Source organism: Mastigoproctus giganteus, chromosome 8, assembly GCF_048544385.1.
Source record: "Mastigoproctus giganteus isolate SK-2022 chromosome 8, ASM4854438v1, whole genome shotgun sequence".
NCBI lineage: Eukaryota > Metazoa > Arthropoda > Arachnida > Uropygi > Thelyphonidae > Mastigoproctus > Mastigoproctus giganteus.
The window spans coordinates 112,408,685-112,429,901 of record NC_143582.1 but is presented as its reverse complement, the minus strand read 5'-3'; the positions used below and the strand labels follow the sequence as shown (position 1 = coordinate 112,429,901).

General features: G+C 38.5%; 1 protein-coding gene across 2 annotated transcripts in view; it reads left to right on the top strand.

Moving 5' to 3' along the window:
- Positions 1-21,217, top strand: part of blw (ATP synthase subunit alpha blw, mitochondrial) — a 373,048-nt gene that overhangs the window by 64,948 nt on the left and 286,883 nt on the right. Inside the window, exon 3 of one of the 2 annotated variants that reach the window (XM_090378871.1) lies at positions 3,980-4,149. In XM_090378871.1, the coding sequence (XP_090234997.1) occupies positions 3,980-4,149 (170 nt within the window). Of the gene's footprint in view, positions 1-3,966; positions 4,150-21,217 lie in introns of those variants that run through there. The other variant, XM_090378872.1, reaches the window with a different exon arrangement.

The window sequence follows — 21,217 nt, the reverse complement described above, 5'->3', positions numbered from 1 at the left end:
TTCCAGATCCTGTTGCAGCAGCATAGTGTCAGTAGTGTCCTTGACAACCCTGCCAACCTTCGTATCGTCTGCAAACTTGGACATTAAGCTTGATATACCATCATCAATATCATTTATAAATACAGAAAACAATAATGGACCCAATACTGAACCCTGAGGGACTCCACTAAAAACATTAGTCCACAATGAGCAGTGTCCATGATTACCACCATCTGTCTTCTCCCCCTCAACCACCCCTTTATCCATAGCAGCAATTTGCCTCCAATGCCACGCTGCTTCAATTTGTGCAGCAGTCTTCCATGTGCAACAGAATCAAAAGCCTTTCTAAGATCCAAGTATATAATATCAAAGTTATTCCCTGCATCCAGTTCTTTTGTGACTGCATCATAGTATCCAATCAAATTGGTCAGGCAAGACTTCCCCTTAACAAAACCATGCTGTGTCCAAGCTATAACTGAAGTCTTGTCTAGATGATCCTGCAGCACTTCTTTAACCAGTGCCTCCATTAATTTTCCAGGAACAGAAGTTAAACTAACAGGTCTATAATTACTTGTGTTGCCCTTTGATCCTCCTTTCTGAATTGGGGTCACATTTGCACATCTCCAGTCCATGGGTACTTTCCCTGAGTCCAAGGAAGCTCTCATAATTATGGCTAAGGGTTTGCTTACTTCCTTTGCTGCCTCCTTTAATATAACTGGTTAGATCCCATCCAGCCCAGGTGCCTTTCTTCTGTTTATCTTTAACAATTTCTCCTCCACTTTACTCTTAGTTATTACAAGATTCTCTAGCTTACTGCCAGAGTTGAATACGCCTCTGGCATTCCCCTTGCTGAATAACTCATGTGTGAATGTCGATGCAAAATATTCATTTAGTTTGTTAGCTACCTGAGCAGGATCATCAACACTTGACCCATCGATATCAAGTGGACCAATCTGATTCATCCCCTTCCTTCTAGAGTTTACATAAGTAAAGAACTGTTTGCTGTTTTTCTTTGCAACCCTTGCCAAAGATTTCTCATAATCTGCCTTCGCCTGCCTAACCTCCTTTGTAACTTGGTTACAGATCAACTTGTATCTATCATAGGCTTCTGTGTCACGTGTTAATTTGTATGTATCCCATGCATTTTACTTCTCTGCCATATGTCTCATTAGTTCATCTGACATCCACTTAGGCCTAAACCTTGAACAATATTTCTTAGTTGGTATGTAAAGCCTAGTAGCTTCCAATATTAGTTCTTTAAATTCTTCCCATTTTGAATTTGCTGTTGGTAACGTCATCAGTTGGTCCCACTGTATAGAATTTAAATACCGTCTCAGTCCATCGTAGTCGCCTTTACGAAAGCAATAACCCTTCCCTTTACCCCTGATGATAGTTACCTCTTTGAGTAAATGCCACTTCAGCACACTATGATCACTGCCACCTAGTGGTTCATTTACCTGCAGATTCTTAATGCATGAAGAATCACTACTGATAATCAAATCAAGAGTATTACTCCCTCTAGTTGCCTCCCAAACATGCTGATGTAGAAAACAATCATCCAATAAATCCACAAAAGCCTTGCTAGTGTGTGAGTGACTGGCCCACTCTATTTCCCTGTACAGTTTCTTATTATACTCATCAGAGTCATTAGGCCTATAGCACACTCCTACTGTCAATTTTGATGTCCCAATGCTTATGTCACACCAAACTGACTCGACACTGCACTGTCCAGTGATGTCGACTGGCTTCACTTCCTTGGATTTTATGTATTTCTTAACTAATAGCATAACCCCTCCTCCCTTCCTATCCTTTCTGTAGACATTGTACTCCCCAAATTCCAGTTCTGCATTCCTTATATCTGTGTGACACCTCGTCTCTGAAATCCCCACAATATCTGCCTTTGATGTTTTGAGCAATACCTCAAATTCATCAAATTTATTTACTAAACTCCTAGCATTGGTGTACACACAAGTATACATGCACCTGTTCTTTGTCTTGGCTACCCTAACACAACCCATGTGTTTACTTGTACCCCAATGATTCCCAGCAGTCTCTGAAATATCCTGCATCTTATTTTCCAGGCTGTGGCTCATTCCAATAGAAGCAGTGCAAGAATCACTTTCACCTCTGCCAGTGGCTACTGTTAATCTATTAGTCCTTGTATCCCCCCCCCAATCTAGCAGTTTTCCAACCCACCTAACACTGCCTCGATAGCATCAGCAAACATTCTTGCACCCTTTCTATTTAAGTGTATCCCCTCCCTGTAGAAACAATCTCTCCTGTTAACAAGTACAGACCAGGCTGAAAAAAATTCTACCCCTTGAGCCTTGCACAATCTTTCCAGGGTGGAATTGATCGACAGGGCTCTCATCATATACTCTCTCCTATCGTGTCTGGGCAGAATTGCAGACACTTTCAAATTCAACCCTAATTCACTGTTTTTCAACAGTGACCTGTACTTGTTAAGTAATTCCGCCGGTCTCCTACTCTTAATATCATTAGTGCCAACGTGGAAAACTGTATCACCTTTTGTGCCCTTAAAAGATGATATCTGCTCTACAACGTCATCAACCTTTGCCCCTGGCAGACATACACTGGTCCTGTTCCACCTATCCTTTTTACAAAGCATGTTTCCCTGCCAATAGTCACCAACAACTACTACTTCCTTTGGGACCAGCGCATTCTGCCTTGTGGGCTGCCGCTGTGTTGCATGATGACCAAGTGCAAGCTCTGGCATTGGTGTGGGCAGCTGAGAGCTCGATGGGCCCTCACCTTTAATCCTTCGAGGGTATCCACCCTGTCCTTCAAGCTCTCATATAGGCCCATAACAACGCTGAATTGTCGCCTGATTTCCTTACACTCCTTGCATCGCGCACACACAAAGACATCCCCCATGGCAGTATCATGTCCTGTACCCGACTGCTCCACAAACATCAAGCAAGTAGTGCATTTTAATAGGCTGTGATTCAGAGGGCAACTGCCCAACTCAGTTCTCTCCTGAGCCACAGCACGCCTGTTAGCTGGAGCCTTTTACTTTGCTGCTCTGGTCTGAGTCATGATTTTGATTTAATTTCAATAAAATTTCAATTTCAGTACAAAATTAAAACCCTAAACTTGTATCCCAACACAGTTATAATGCTATATTTATGTTTCAGTATCGAGTGTTATCTACAAAATCCCTTTATATAATTTCCGTATGAAGTTAAGTATTAATTATTTATTTTTTACTAATTATTTGTTGCGTAACCTAATTCGTTATATGTATAGTTAAAAGTACAATTTAATTGACAATGAAGTTCAACAAGATTAATTATTTGATTAATTGACAATATTATGTACTATACTATATTAAGCTTATGCTATCTAGTTCGAGATATTTTGTATCGCGTAACAATGGCGGCAATTTATGAACGGTAAACACGTGGATTTGATACCCTTTCCCGGTACTAAGTAATACCTACAAAATCTCTAAGTTACTTTAAACTAAGTATTGTAAATAGGAATATATGGATAAAAGGATAGTTGAGTGGGTGAAGAGAGTGGTATTCAGTGGACACTGCGTCCCCCAGGGTCCAATTTTTGGACCATTGTTTTCTGTATTTATCAGTCATATATTGATGAATTTATATAAAGCTCAATCAAGTTTGCAGATTATACAAAGGTTGGCAGGGTTGTTAATGACTGAGAGGAACAATGGTGCATTGCTGCAACAGGATCTAGAAAACTTGGGCAGATGGGCTGAGAAGTGGCAACTAAAGTTTAACATTGACAAATGTAAAATACTGCATATGGGTAGCAATAACCCCAAACTAACGTTCAAGAAGTGTCTTGCTACAATCAGAATAGTGGAGAAGGAAAAATTTTTCATCATATTTATAATGAGGAAGCATTTTGTTATATGTATACTGTATATTTCACACATGAAGATTAAATTATGTTTTGATATATCTGTCTTCTAAAGTAATTCCACAAAAACTAAAATGCTTTATTTTTATCTCAGGTTCAGCTGAAGTTTCCTCAATTTTAGAAGAGCGCATACTTGGTCATGTAACTACTGCTGATCTTGAAGAAACAGGCAGAGTACTATCAATAGGTGATGGTATTGCCAGAGTTTATGGTCTGAAAAATATACAGGCAGAAGAAATGGTTGAATTTTCTGCAGGACTGAAGGTAAGATTGCATTTTATTGGATATACTCAGCTATTTAAATTACATTACATATATGGTTGCATACACTGTTAATTTGATGCACAAATTAACATTTGTATGTAAGTTTAGCAATTTTCATGCTTATGACGTTTGTTTGCTCCCATTAGTAAGTAAAAAAAAAAAAGTTGTCAACTAGGGTTAAATTTGAAAGTGTCCGCAATTCTGCCCAGACACATTAGAGGAGGGAGTATATTGAGGGTTTAGTGTCAAACAGTGTTAATACAAAATCACTTTGTAGTTTGCTTTTGTTATTAACCAAAAAAAATTCATTTGACATTTTCTTGGTTTACTGGAAACGCACTTGCATCCCAAGCTGAAGTACTAGAGAGATACAGTTCAGACGTATGCATTGTTATTTGTATAAAGTAAAACTAAAGTTATCACAAAAAGAAAATGCAGCTTTGTAGTTGGGTTGACACTAAACCCTCAATATGATGACAGCATTGTCAATCAATTTGGCCTTGGAGAGATTCTGCAAGGCTCGTGGGGTAGAAATTTTCTAAGCATGGTCTGTGCTTGTTAACAGGAGAGATTTTCTACAGGGATTGGATACACTTAAGTAGAAAGGGTAAAAGAATATTTGCTGATGCTATCAAGACAGTGTTACATGGGAAACTGCTAGCTTGTGGGTTTCACAGGCAGAGGGGAAATTGATTCTTGCATTACTTCTGTTGGAATAAGCAGCAGCCTGGACGTGGTGGTGCTGGGGATTTCAACGACTGCTGTGAGTAATAACGGAAGAAGTAAATTCATTGGCTGTGTTAAAGTAACTAAGAGTAAGAATAGGTGCATGTACACCAATGGTAGGAGTACAGCAAATAAATTTGAATTTCAGGTGCTTTTAAGTCATCAAAGGCAAATACTGCTGAGATTTCAGATGTTTTGTCACACAGATATAAGGAATGCAGTATTGGAATTTGTAGAGTATAATGTGTAAAATCAGGATAGAAAGAGAGGAGGGGTTATTTTTATTTTTTGTGAAAACCTCAAACACGAGAGGTATTAGAACCTATAGTACTTAGTACCGTGCTTGTGTTGGAAGTTGAGAAGACGAAAGAAGATATTTGTTGACATTAGACTTGAACTTCTGTAGACTGTAATTTCCAGGAAATACATATGAAGTAAGGTTGTTCCAGAAAATGCCAGTTGAATGAATAAACAAGGAAGTTGAAAAGTTGGTTCTGTGAGTTTGAATTTGGACAGTAAATGAATGTTGGCTGGTGGCGGCACGTGTTCGGACTGTTTTGAGAGCGAGAATTATAAAGCCAATTCAGAAGAATAGTGCTCATGGAAGTATCTGTAGAAAAGGCATGCAGCAGAAACAGTAAGCCTATGAGACAGCAAGTGGAGAAACTCTGTTAGGGAGGAGTCATTAATTAACCTAACAGCCCTCTTCTGAATGGAATCTACAAGCCTGAGAGAGGTTTTGAGGGCACTGCCCCAGATTTGGGAACAATATTTCACAGTAGGGTGGGTTCGAGCCCATCACCACCAAATATGGAGAATGCGGAAAGGTCAGGGAATGACTACTGCATATCCCCTGAGCAATATGGCCTTAATTACTAATGCTCCTAAAAACCAAAACAACAACCACAGTAGGGCGGATTTGTGATTTGTACAGAGTGCACAGCTGTTTGGAAGAAAAAGTAATGCCGAGAGCAAAAGAGAAAACAGTTTTTTAGATGCAGAGGAAGCAATATTTGTAATGTGCATGTGCCAAGAGATTAAAAGTCAGGGTAATTCCAAAAGAGATATAAACTTGAAATCTAGAAATTGGAGTGTCACCACAGATAAGCATTAGGAGCAGAAGAATCCTTTTTGCTAGATGTGACAAGAGTGAGTTTTAGAAGGATTGAAATCAACTAAGTTGTCTTTGCCCCACTGGAGAAATACTTTGAGATTGGCATTTAAGGAATTGGTAGTGGATATTTGAGAAGTTGAAGCTGATTGAGCATGCAAGGTTTCTCAAAATGGAAAGTGGAATGCAATGTGCTATCATCGGCAAAACTATGGATAGGATTTCCAGTCAGTGGAAGAAGGTCATTAATATACAATAGGAAAAGAGTGAGGGAAAGAACTGAACCTTGGGGGACACCAGCATTAGTGGAGAAGTTAGAAGACAGCCATCTACCATCCCCTCAGTGAGTGATCAGAGAGAAAACTGGATAACCAATTACAAAAAACAGTTGGCAAACCATAAGATGGAAGCTTCTTTAGAAGATCTTTATTCCAAACACGATTGAAAGCCTTTGAAATGTCAAGAGCAACTGCTTGTGTTTTTTGACTTTTTCCATTGAATTTGTCTATAAGTGGATAACATAAGCCAGAATATCACCAGTGGATTGACACTGACAGAATCTATACTGGCGAGCGTTGATCAGATGGAAGGTTTTTATGTAGTTTGAGTTGGTGGTTAATTGATTTCTCTATTACTTTAGAAAGAATAGAAGTAACTGCAATGGGATGATAATTGGATGGAAGGAATTTTTCACCCTTTTTAGGAACTGGCTGGATATGAGCAAATTTCCAAACAGAAGGAAAAACACCTTTGGAATAAGAAAGTGAAAAAAGGTAGCAATGAATAGGAGTAAGTTCAGGAGCACAGGGTTTGAGAACAAGTGGAGAAATACAATCAGGACCTGGAGCTTTCTTAGCATCAAGATTTGTCAAAATCTTTCTGACATCCTTTTGGCAGAAGACCTTTTGGGAATGGTGGGAAGTGTTTTACCAAGATCATTAATACATGAGTTGGAAGAAAAATGGGATGCTAGCAGGTCAGCTTTATCCTTAACTGAAGTGACAACAGAACCATCTGGTTTTGACAGAAATGGGAGCAGAGATGGGGCAAAAGTTGCACCCAATGGCTTTGGCAAGAGATCAGAATGATTGGCTACTATTAGGGCAAGAAGCAAGTTTTCTCCTCTTAGCCCATTCAAAATCTAGTTTGCACTGATTAATAACTGTTTTACAATTGTTGTAAGCTTTGGTGTAGGCAGAAAAAATGAAACTGAAGAATTGGAAACAAGCCAATTACGATATGCAACGTTCTTCTCTTGAACTGCCTTAGCACATTTATTGGAAAACCTAGGTTTAGATAAAGGAAGATATTTTAAAGTGGAGTGCGGAATAAAGGATTCTATTTCTACAAGAATAATTTCACTGACATGATCTGAGCAAATGTTGACATCAGAAATTTTGAAACAGTAATCTGACCAAAGAAAAGAAGAAAACAAATCTTGCAGGTCATCTCATTTGGCATTCTTGTAATGCCAAACAATATGAAGTTGGGAATAGCCATGAGATAAAGGCTCCATTGGAGAAGAGACAGTCACCAAGTTGTGATCTGAGGTGCCTAAAGGACCACTCAATTCGACCATATACTTAGAAGGGTTGTTTGTGAAAATCGGATAAAGTATGTTTGCTGTATGGTTAGGATTGTCCAGTATTCTTGTAGGTAAATGAACAATCTATGTAAGGTCATAATTGCAAAAACCTCAGAATCTCGACCAGCTGGGTCGGTGTGACTAGAAAATGGAAGCCAGCTGGAGTTTTGAACATTAAAATCGTCATGGAAAATTATCTCGCTGTTAGGAAATTTGGACTGGAGAAAGTCAGATTCTAAGTGATTAGTGGAGTAGGGAGAACGATTGAGACAACAGATAAATTTTACACAACGAGGTAGAGAGATTTTAAGCCAGAGAAGATAAAGGAGAGGAGATTTCAAATTGCCAAGTCTCTGACAGGGAATATCAGAACGGACATATGCACAAGTACCACCTTTGAAGGCAAAAATAATCATATAGTGAATAATTTGGGCAACTGAGATGAGCAGTGGTTGAATGAACTGATAAGTGAAATTCTGTCAGAAAAAATACATGGGTTTGACAGACTGCAAGTGGAAATGGACATTGTTGAGATTAGAATTGAGATGACATATTTTTGTGAAATGAACTAAGAAGTGTTTGGGAGGTTTAGATCTTTTTGCAGATAAGCTTACTCTAAGTTTGACAATTCATGGTGTATTAGTAAGAAAAATTGAGGGGGGGGGACATGCTATATGTAGTAGTGAAATTTTTGTATATGGCACACACATGGTAAGAATATACCCAGATCCTTGACATAACATTTCCTCGACAATGCCACCTGCATACACACTACTCAGACTCCCAGTCACTAGCTAATCCGGAAGCCTCCTAAAGAGTTAACAATATGTTCGATCCGTATTGACTTGTGGCTAGCCTGCAAACACTGTTTTAGAGCTGTACCCTCGAAATGTAAGGAAGATTGGATCTCGCCCTGATTTTCATCAACCTCAAAAGTAATCAATTGTACTGCATGATGGAAGAGATGGGGAAGGGTTGACTGGAACTTGGCTCTGGAGACTAAACATGGATTCCACCACTTCAAGCCTCCGATAAGCAAAGTGGTGGTATTGCACCAGTTGATGAGAGTTATCTACCACCTTGTATTGCTTGGTAAAACAGAGGGGTGGCATTTCTCCATGTAGTGTGGCTTCCACACCTTGACCCCTGCTTACATTGGTTATGTTATTTGGTTTTTAGGAGCATTAGCAACTAAGGCCATATTGCTCCGGGATATGCGGTGGTCATTCCCTGACCTTTCCGCATCCTCCGTATTTGGTGGTGATGGGCTCGAACCCTGGTCTAATCAAGAAGCGTGTGCTACGCACTGCTGCTCCTTCCCACCTGGCTACGGAGGCGCCTGCTTACATTGGTTCACACCTAGGTGGTCACCAACAGTGTGCTTGTGCAGGGAGGTTTACATTGGTTTACTGCTTACATTGGTTCACACCTGGGTGGTCACCAACAGTGTGCTTGTGCAAAAAGCTGATGATTTGGATGTCACAGACCGTCTGGTCTGTGACATCCAAATCATCAACTTTTTCTGTGACATTTAGACTCCCAGCTAACAAGTACAGCTTGTCTGGCATATCTGAGAAAATGTGAAAACCTCAAGGACCATATGCTGTTAGTTAAGAAATATATAAAATCTACGGAAGTGTATCCAGTTGATATGTCTTGAGTCAGTCAATGACATTAGAACTGGGAAAGCAAAACTGAGAGGTGTGATCTAGGCCTAATGACTCTGATGTGTACAGAGTCATTAGGCCTAGAACACTCCACTGAACAATTGTACAGAGAAATAGTGGGCCAGTACAACGGATTCTTATAATGTTGGATTATAATTTCCCAGATATAGACTGGAACTTGTGAATTGCTTACTTGCATACTAGTGAGACTTCTGTGGATTTATTGGATGATTGTTTTCTACAGCAGCATGTTTGAGAGGGAGTAATATTCTTGATCTGATTATCAGCAGATTGTTCATCCATTAAGAATCTACAGATAAAGGAACCATTAGGTGGCAGTGATTGCATTGTACTGATGTGGGATTTACTCAAAGATGTAACTACCATCAGGGGTAAAAGGAAGGGGTTTTGCCTTTGTAAAGGTGACTACAGTGGTATCACTGTTGATGTTATCAACAGCAAATTCTGAATGCATTCAAGGAAGCATTCAAGGAATTAATCTGGGAAGCTACTAGGCTTCTCATACCAACTGAGAAATACTATTCAAAGCTTAGGCCAAAATGAAAGAATGAGACTGATGGCAGTGAAGAAAAATGCATGGGATACATATAAATTATCAGGCGACACAGATCAGATGCCTATGGCAGATATAAGCTGGTCTGTAATCAAGTCAAAGGAGGTTAGGCAAGCAAAGGTAGATTACAAGAAATCTTTGGCAAAGGATGTAAAGAAAAACAAAGACTTTACTTATGTAGAAGGAAGGGAATGAATTAGAATGGTCCACCTGATATTGATGGTTTGATTGTTGGGGATTCTGCTCAGGTAGTTGACAAACTGAATGAGATTTTTGCATCTACACTTACACGTGAGGAATTCTGCAGAAAAGTGCAGGCTAGATGTTCATCAAACTCTAACAGGGAGTTGAATAATTTTGTAATAACTGAGAGCAAAGTGGAGGAAAAATTCTTGAAGTTAAGCATAAGAAGGTGCCTGAGGTGAAGGGATCTATCCAGTTATTGTAAAGGAGGCAGCAAAGGAAGCAAGCAGGTCCTTAGCCATGATTATGAGGGCATCTTTGGACTTGGAGGGCCACACGGACTGGAAATGTGCAAATGTATCTCTAATTCACAAAGGGGTGGATCGAAAGGTGACAAGTAATTACAGGCCTGTTGGTTTAATTGCTGTTCCATGGAAAATAATGGAGTCACTGGTTAAAGAAGCATTTTAGGATCATCTGGACAAGACTACAGTAATAATTCAGGCGCAGCATGGCTTTGTTAGGGGGAAGTCTTTTCTGACCAATTTGATCTGATACTGTGATGTGGTCACAGAGGAATTGGATGCAAAAATTATTGATATTATATACTTGGATTTTTTGGAAAGCTTTTGATACTATTGCACATGGAACACTACTATACAAGTTATAGCATTAAGGGCAAGTTGCTGCTATGGATAAACAGATGGTTGAGTTGAAGACGCCGACCGGGCTAGCTGGGTGGGTAAAGTGCCTGCCTGGCAACCCAAAGGTCGTGGGTTCGATTCCCGCCTCGGGCTTGGATCAAAGTACTGCAAAAACCTTGTGAGGTGCATTATGGCCACAGAAGCCTATGTGCCAACAACTACCAAAAAAAAAAAAAAAAAAAAGTTGAGAAGACAGAGTGGGAATCAATGGGCATGGCTTTTTGTGGACTAATATTATTAGTGGAGTCCCCAGCGTTTGGTGTTGGGCCCATTGTTGTTTCCTGTATTTATCAGTGATATTGTTGAAGATATATCAGGATTAATGTCAAAGTTTACTGAAGATATAAAGGTTTGTAGGGTTGTTAATGACAGTAAGGATGGTATGCTTCTTGAACAGGATCTAGAAAAATTGAGCAGATGGGCTGAGAGGTGGCAACTGAAGTTCAACATTTACAAATGCAAAGTATTGCAGTAAACCTAGTGTAACATCAACTGTGCAGTACTACACTCAAGGGTAGTGGAGAATGAAAAAGACCTAGAGGTATGTACAATCAGATATGAAGTTTTCTGAGCAGTTCAGACAGGCTGCAAGAGTAGCTCATGGGCTTATGAATGATATATGAATTTTGCTAGCAGTTTGAAGGAGGTGATTATCCTCTTGTATAAGGCAATCGTCACGCTACACCTTGAGTACTGTGTACAGGTCTGGAGGCCTCAGATCAGGAAAGATCTAGTATTTCTAGAATGAGTATAGAGAAGGGGAATGAGATTAGTGAGAGAAACGAAGGGTTACTGTTACCAAGAAAGGTCAATTCAGGAATTTGCAGTGTCTGAAGACTAGGCACCTGCAAGGTGATCTGATTAATGTGTATAAAACCTTGAATGGTTTGAGCAAGATCAGTGCTGATGGGATTCTTCCTCTTGCTCAGATTACATGCCTTAGGAGACAAATTCAAATTAGTATTATCATTAGTAGAGGCATATGATGCAAGAAAGCAAGCTTATGCAACATCAGCAAAAAAAAAAAAACCCACTTCACCCCTCCGTTCATTCAAAATACATGTCCAGCTGGGCCTTAAATTTATTTAGGCTATCAACTTCCACGACAAGGGATGGAAGTCTGTTCCACCAACCAACTATCCGCTGGCTAAAGGCAAATTTCCGCATATCTATCCTACATCTGTCTTTCCTCAATTTGAATTTATGTCCTCTCAGGTGATTATTCTGAACAAGAGGCAGAATCCCATCAGCATTGAGCATGCTCAAACCATTCAAGGCTTTATACACCTCTATCAGATCACCTTGCTGGTGCCTAGTCTCCAGACACTGTAATTTGCAAAACTTAAGCCTTTCTTCGTAAGAGCAACCCTTTGTTCCATTCACTAATCTTGTTGCCCTTCTCTGTACTCGTTCCAGCATCTCTACATCCTTCTTGAAATGAGGCCTCCAGACCTGTATACAGTACTCTAGGTGTGGTCTGACCATTGCCTTATACAAGGGAATAATCACCTCCTTATCCCTGCTAGAAAAATTCCTATATATAATTGACAGTACACCATGAGCTACTCTTGCAGCCCGTCTGCACTGCTCAGAGAACTTCATATCTGCCTGCACAACCACCCCCAGGTCCCTTTCATTCTCTACCATTGTCAGTGTAGTACCACAGGTTGATACGTTGCTCTGGGGTTGCTGTTTCCCGTATGTAGTACTTTACATTTGTCAATGTTAAACTTCATTTGCCACCTCTCAGCCCATCTGCTCAACCTTTCCAGATCCTGTTGCAGTAGCATAGTGTCAGTAGTGTCCTTGACAACCCTGCCAACCTTCGTATCGTCTGCAAACTTGGATGTTAAGCCTGATATTCCATCATCAATATCATTTATAAATACAGAAAACAACAATGGACTCCACTAATAACATTGAAATCACTGAACCCTGACGGACTCCACTAATAACATTAGTCCATGAAAAGCAGTGTCCATTGATTACCACTCTGTCTTCTCCCACTCACCATCCCTTTATCCATAGCAGGAATTTACCTCCAATACCACACTTATCCAATTTGTGCAGCAGTCTTCCATGTGCAACAGTATCAAAAGCCTTTCTAAGATCCAGATATATGATAGTTATTCCCTGCATCTAGTTCCTTTGTGACCACATCATAGTATCCAATCAAATTGGTCTGACAAGACTTCCTCTTAACAAAACCATGCTGTGTCTGAGACTATAACTGAAGTCTTGTCTAGATGATCCTGCAGTGCTTCTTTAATCAGTGACTCCATTAATTTTCCTGGAACAGAAGTTAAACTAACAAGTCTATAATTACTTGTCGCTCTTTGATCCTCCTTTGTGGAATGGGGTCACATTTGCAAATCTCCAGTCCATGGGTACCTCCTCTGAGTCCAATGAAGCTATCATAATTATAGCTAAGGATTTGGTTACTTCCTTTGCTGCCTCCTTTAATATAACTTGATAGATCCCATCCACCCTGGGTGCTTTTATCTTTATCTTCAATTTCTCTCCCACTTCCCTCTCAGTTATTAGAAAATCATCTAGCTCACTGCCAGAGTTTACTTCACCTCTGGCATTCCCCTTCCTGAACAACTCTTCATGTGTGAATGTAGATGCAAAATACTCATTTAATTTGTTAGCCACCTGAGCAGGATCCTCAACAGTTGAACCATCAATATCCATGGACCAATCTGATTCATCCCTTTCCTTCTAGAGTTTACATAGGTAAAGAACTCTTTGCTGTTTTTCTTTGCATCCTTTGCCAAAGATTTCTCATCTGCCTTTGCCTGCCTAATCTCCTTTGACTTGGTTACAGACCAGCTTATATCTATCATAGGCTTCAATGTCACCCATTAATTTATATGTATCCCATGCATTTTTCTTCTCTGCCACATGTCTCATTAGTTCATCTGACATCCATTTAGGCCTAAATCTTGAACAATATTTCTTAGTTGGTATGTAAAGCCTAGTAGCTGCCAAGATAAATTCTTTGATTGCTTCCCATTTTGAATTTGCTGTTGGTAACATCATCCGTTGGTCCTACTATATAGAATTTACATACTGTCTCAGACCACTGTAGTTGCCTTTACGAAAGCAAAAACCCTTTCCTTTACTCCTGATGGTAGTTACCTCTTTGAGTAAATCCCACCTCAGCAGACTGTGATCACTGCCACCTTTGTCTGCAGATTCTTAATGCATGAAGAATCGCTACTGATGATCAGATCAAGAGTATTACTCCCTCTAGTTGCCTTCCGAACATTCTGATGTAGAAAACAGTCATCCAATTAATCCATAAAAGCCTTGCTAGTGTGAGTGACCAATCGACAAATTCCAATCAATATAAGAGAAATTAATTTCCCCATTATAGCCCAACTATTTCCCTGTACAGTTTTTTATTATACTCATCAGAGTCATTAGGCCTATAACACAATCTTACTCAATTCTGATCTCCCTGTGCTTATGTCACACCAAACTGACTCGACAGTGCACTGTCCAGCAATGTTGCCTGGCTGCACTTCCTTGGATTTTGTGTTTCCTAGCTAATAGCATAACCCCTCCTCCCTTCCTGTACGCATTGTACTTCCCAAATTCCAATTTTGCCTTTCTTATATCTGTGTGATACCACGTCTTTGATATTCCCAACAATATCCGCCTTTGATGTTTTGACCAACACCTGAAATTCATCAAATTTATTTACCAAACTTCTAGCATTGGTGTATATGCAAGTATATATGCACCTGTTCCTATGGCGCCTCCGTTTCCAGGTGGGAAGGAGCAGCAGTGCGTAGCACACGCTTCTTGATTAGACTAGGGTTCGTTCCCTTGACCACCAAATATGGAGGATGCGGAAAGGTCAGTGAATGACCACCACATATCCTCGGAGCAATATGGCCTTAGTTGTTAATGCTCCTAAAAACCAAATAACAACCACCTGTTCCTATTCTTAGCTACCCTAACACAACCCATGTGTTTACTTGTACCAAAATGACTCCCAGCAGTCTCTGAAATACCCTGTATCTTGTTTTCCAGGCTGCTGCTCATTCCAATAGGAGCAGTGTAAGAATCACTTTCACCTCTGTCAATGGCTACTGTTAATCTGTTGTTCTGTGTATTCCCCAAGCTAACAGTTTTCCAACCCACCTATCACTGCCTTGATAGCATCAGCAAATATTCTTGCACCCTTTCTATTTAAGTGTATTCCCATCCCTGTAGAAGCAATCTCTCCTGTTAACAAGTACAGACCGTGCTGTAAAAACCCTTGAGCCTTGCACAATCTTTCCAGCGCCTAATTGATCGACATGGCTCACATTGTATACTCCCTCTTATCATATCTGAGCAGAATTGCAGACACTTTCAAATTCACCTGTAATTCATGGCTTTTTTTCAACAGTGACCTGTACTTGTTAAGTAATTCTGCAGGTCTCCTCCTCTTAATATCATTAGTGCCAACATGTACAACAATATCACCTTTTGTGCCCTTAAAAGATGATATCTGCTCTACAATGTCATCAACCTTTGCCCCTGGTAGATATACCCTGGTCCTTTTCCACCTATCCTTTTACACATGTTCCTCATTTCCCTGACAGTCACCAACAAGCAAAGGAGATCAGGAAACACAAAAACAACATACTTTATGGCTCAGATTTTTCGAAAACTTCAAAACCTGATGTAGTATCACTTCAACTTCAAGGAAAATTAAAACATTAAAAGCCTTCACTGAAAAACTGGAAATATTTGAAAGTAATTTAATGAGAAAACAATTTAATGGTATGTAAAGAGGTAGCTGAAATCAGTGAATCTCTCACCAAGAATGATTTTGAGAATTATTTAAATCATTTGTGTTCTTTTGAAGTGAAGCCATGGATGTTAGATCCAATTGGATGTGATGCTGGGTCTGGTCTGCTAGTGAAGAAATTCAAGAACAACTCATTGAATTAAAATGTAACTAAAAATTCAATATAAATTTGAAGATGAAATGGCCGAGTTGCGGGAATCAAAAACAACTAAACTTCTTTATTCAACAATGTGGTCTGAAATGGCCGAAGTACTTCATTTTCCAATATTTTCTATGGTTGAAAGTGGTTTTAGTTTCTTAAATAAAATATTAAGAAAGGAAAGAAACGGAATTGATATGTTCTAGAGGAGATATTAGAATTAAACATACTAACATCATATTGAACTTTTAGCTAAGAAACATCAGGCTCAGGGATCCCATTGAATAAAGAGAAAGTATTTTCTTGTTTAAAATTATGGGGGGGGATGTGATTAGGAAAAAATTGTCTAAAAATCCCTTTAGGGGAGTGGTAATTAAAAAAAAAAAAGGTTGAGAAACATTGGTATACATCTGTCTAATTTAAAAACAGTTCTTTTAGATATTTACAATAAATACAAACCTGTTGTTAATTCTAACATCACTTTTTTGGAACAATTTTATTAATCTTTGTCTTTAATTATGTTTTTGATGGTTTTCAGGTCTATGAACAGATCAAGGGTATCCCATGGGTGGCCTTGCTTCTTGTATTATTGAAAATTTATAACTTTATGGTCCAAAATTTCTCTTCCTCAAAATATCTTGTTATTGAGGTATATTGTGATCACTTTTGCATAATTAATTATCCAATTTTGGCCATTTTATATCCTTGTGAACTTTAGAAAAATAATTCTTGTAACAACACTGCTAAATAAGTATTTGGACCTAAACATTAGTATTGTTAATGATCATATACTTTAGTTGATGTTTATAATAAAACATTGTTTCAACTTTTAAGTTGTTATTCCCATCAGTTTTCCAATGTTTATAATAGTGTCCATTCTAATGTCATTACTTCTCAATGTGTTAGAATTGCTATCAAATGTAATAACTACAATATTGCTATTTCTAACTTTAATTTCTTAAACTTATTAGCAATTCTTTTTTTATCTTATTTAAATTATCATTTTCATAAAGCTCTTAACATAAAAAAAAGGTAAATTGCAGCCATTATCAACCCACTGCAGGATGGAAGCCTCCTCAACAATTCATGTTGAGGGAAATGGACCATAATCTGCCATGCTGGTCCAGTGCAGGTTGGCAGATCGATCGTATTCAGTAGTCAGGGGCTTGAACCCCAGTCTACTCAAAGAGCGTGTGCTACTGCACTCCCACCCCTGACCACTTGGCTACGGAGGCTCTTAACATAATTAACCATAATTTTTTTTTTCTCTTCTAAATCTCCATTAACTTAATAGACTTTCTCAATTTTTTGTGGTTGTGATATTTCACACTTTTGGCCCAAATTACCCACTTTTTGGCTTAATTTGTAAATTCTTGGCTTATTTATTATAAAAACTGTTTTCAAATACATAATACCAAAATCCTTCCTTCCAAAATCAGTGTCATTACATTAATTATGTAGTGAAATTTATGAGTAAACTATGGTGTATTTACACCAATATTATGTAAATAATACTTCCACATTTCATCTGTTTCAATCTGATTTGTCGCGCATTATAGGCCTTGGGTGCCCAGCGATTTTGAGCTTTCTGATAAATATACCAGTTTATAAATTTAATTTTCATCCTTAACTCCCTTTTTATTTCAGTAAAACAGCTCTTTACCTTACAATTAGTAAGTGAAGGCACAGAAAGGAAATTCACCTTTCTTAGGCCTGACGTAGCCCAGTAGTCAGGAGCGAGAGTGCATAGACGTGTTCCTTGAGTGGACCGGGGTTCAAGCTTGTGACTACTAAATACGATAAATATTTGTATTGGCGATTTATTGTAAACTCTACTGACTTGGTTGTCGTGCCGGAATATAAACAGAAAATTTATTTATTTTTCTCTTATTTCACTTTTACTAATCTAACTAACATAGTAGCTGCTTTGTCACTAAGTGGCACTGCTCTTAGCTCCATGCGGCAGGGTTTGAAACCTGGCCAAAAGAGCACAAAAAGCAGTAAAATTACTACTACTACAGTGCTTCAAGAGAAAGCCCTACCAAATAATGATATAGAAAACACACAGACGGGTATGGACTCTCCAAAAATACTGACATACCTAGTTATACATGCGACAGGCAATCAAACATTAGGATGTATGTCTCCTTTTGTCAACCAGAAAACATTGGAAGGTCTAGTAGGATCTTCCAAGTTGGTCTGATGCCTTAGATTTGGGAACATACTAGTGGAAACTGAAAATCCCAAACTCTCCCAGAAGTTGTTAGCAACAACAATATTTGGAGGAATAACAGAAGTTGTAGCACCACACAACATGCTAAATTCTTCCAGAAGAGTGATTTCCGAGTGGGACCTTTTAAATGTGTCAGAGCAAGAGCTCACAGAAGAACTGAGAAATAAAGGAGTGACAAGGGTGAAAAGAATTAATATCTGAAGAGACAGAAATATAATTCTAACAAACCTTATAACCTTTAACACACTGAAACCTTAAAGTCAAAGCAGGATGTCTGAACTGCAGAGTAAGACTGTACATACCAAATCCATTGCGATGTTACTAATGTCAGAAAGTTAAATTTGCAAATGGTATGCTGAAACTCGGCAACCTGTGCAAAATGTGGTTCTAAAGAACATGAGACTACTGTTTGCTCTGCCAACATCTTGAAATGTGCAGACTGTAAAGGGGAACACTCAGCTTACTCCAAAACATGTGAAAAATGGAAACAAGAGAAATTAATTCAGAAATATAAAACCGAACACAACACAATATACCAAGAAGCAAGGAGAATGATACAGCCATGGCATATGCACAAGCAGTGATCCAATATAAATCAGTAGTCCAAACAAAATTTCCATGCTGCCAAAAGAATCATTCACTGGATTGAAGCCACAAAAATAGAAAACAGTGAATGCTCCATTTTCTATTCTCACAGCACAGGTACCCACAAATCAGCATCACAACAAAGACCTACAAACACCACAGAAACTGAAAAGATGAATATAGGAAAAATAAACATATCCCAAGAACCAGTACTTGAAATCTTTACAAAAGAAGAAATGGACATGGACTGGCCTATCTACCCGGATAAAAAGAAAAAAGGTAAAATATAAGTGCTTCATTTCAAAAGCCCTAAGAAAACCAATTAATGGATTAGTTCATCCAGTGGAATTGTAGAGACTAAGATTCAGTTATAATTGACGTCCATTATCTAAAAACACACCATATGCCAATTTGCTTTTGTCTTCAAAAGATGTACCTTAGACAACGAGACACTCTTCCAATAAAGAATTATACAATATATAGGAAAGGCAGAATAAGAGAACGGCCAGCACATGGAGTAGCCATCTTGGTCCATAATCCAACTGAACACATTCCTTTAAATCTAGAAGCAATAGCTGTAACAATAACACTAAGATTTATGGTAACCATCTGTTCAGTATCTCTTCCACCAGGACCAGATTATACCATTTGAAGAAATAGACCAACTAATCTCCCAACTCCCATTACTATTCTGTATAATAGGTGACCTAAATGGGCATAGCCATCTGTGTGAAAACACTGACATCAACAAAAGAGGATGAATAATAGAGACAATCATAACCATTTCTCTACTCAATAATGGTAAATATATGTACTTTCATTTTCCTAGTTGGTGCCTCCGTAGCCAGGTGGGCAGGAGCAGCAGTGCGTAGCACATGCTTCTTGATTAGATCGGGATTCGAGCCTGTGACCACCAAATATGGAGGATGCGGAAAGGTCAGGGAATGACCACTGCATATCCCCGGAGCAATATGGCCTTAGTTGCTAATGCTCCTAAAAACCAAATAACATTTTCCTAGTTGTGCAACCTTAGCAGTTGATCTAACTATATGCACACCTTCACTTCTACCAGAATTCAAGTGGCAAGTAACAGAAAACCCAAACAGCAGTGACCACTATGCAGTAATCATCACACTGACCAGAAACCCTCCCTGCCATCCCAGCAGACCATCCTGCTGGAAAATAAAGGCAACTGGAAAAATATTTAGTGAACTTGCAATATTTAATCCACAAATCATTCAAGAAAAACCTGTCATGTAAGCTGAGAAACAAGTCAGTCTTTCTCAAGAATAAGTTACATGTATGGGAAATTTAGAGGACAGGATGCAAGACAATTGAAAAAGTAGTACAGTCCAAGACAGTTAATCATTAGTAGTAATTCCAAGCACCCAAACAAATCATAACCACAAGTTCAGCTTATTTTCCATTGCACCCAAAATCCTCGTGGAACGAAGACTGCATGAGAACAAGAAGACAACAAAGCATGGAATAAGTTCCAGAGATATTCTGCAATGGATAATCTAAAATATAAACAAGCTAGAAAAAAAAATCCTGGATCCAGTTACTTTCTGAATAAATAGAACAAGAAATTCAGAGATAATATGAATAAATAAAACACAAAAAATGAATGAGAAAATGAAAATCAGCCATCTATAGTATTACACTTGAATGGAGAAAGCATTACCGAATCATCAGAGATTGCTAATACATTAGGTGAAACTTTTGCCAAAGTGTTGTCAAAACAATCTTGCACTACAGAATTTCTCCTAGAGGAGAAAACTGGGGGGGGGGGGGTAAAAATTTTATACAAAAAAAAATCGAACCCAATAATCAACCAGTTACATTACGTAAAAATTTTATACAAAAAAAAATCGAACCCTATAATCAACCAGTTACATTACGTAAAAATTTTATACAAAAAAAAATCGAACCCTATAATCAACCAGTTACATTACGTGAAGCAGTATCATGAACAAAACCAAGTGTGCAGGTGGACCAGACAAGGTACACTGAGATGCTGAAACATCTAAAGCAAAAAGTAGAAAACCCTTTTAAACTGTACAATTGAATTTTCCGAGAAAACCAATATCCTGAATCGTGGCATGTAAATAGTATTAGCATTCCAAAAACCCAATAAGGATCAGAACAACCCAAACTATTGACCGATTGCCCTCACTAGTTGTTTGAATAAAGTTCTAGAGAAAAAAAATCAACAAAAGATTAGTGTGGTATTTAGAGACAACAAACTAGTTCAGCAGTATGCACTGTGGATTTAGACATTTTAGATTACCTTGCATGAATAAAAGCAGACATGAGAGATTCATGTATAACCCCAAAACAATTCAATTGTTTTGGGGTTATACATGCATCAGTTGCAGTATTTTTTGATATAGAAAATGCCTATGATACAGCATGGAGATACATTACAAGACATCCATGATACAGGTATCACAGGACATTTACCTCTATTCATCCAAAATTTCATGAAAAATAGAACATTTCAGGTCAGAGTACAGAATGCCATGTCAAAATCATATAAACAGGAAGGAATTCCCCAAGGGTCTGTCCTGAGTGTTATACTATTTGTTATAAATAGCATCACAAAACTGCCACCCACAGTGTCACATGTGCAATAATAGTTGATTTCAGTATTTCTCATCAAGCTCAATATATTGGAATAAAAGAAAGGCAACTACAATGTGCAATCAGGAATATCAGTAATTGGGCCCAAAAAAAATGGATTTAGAATTTCAC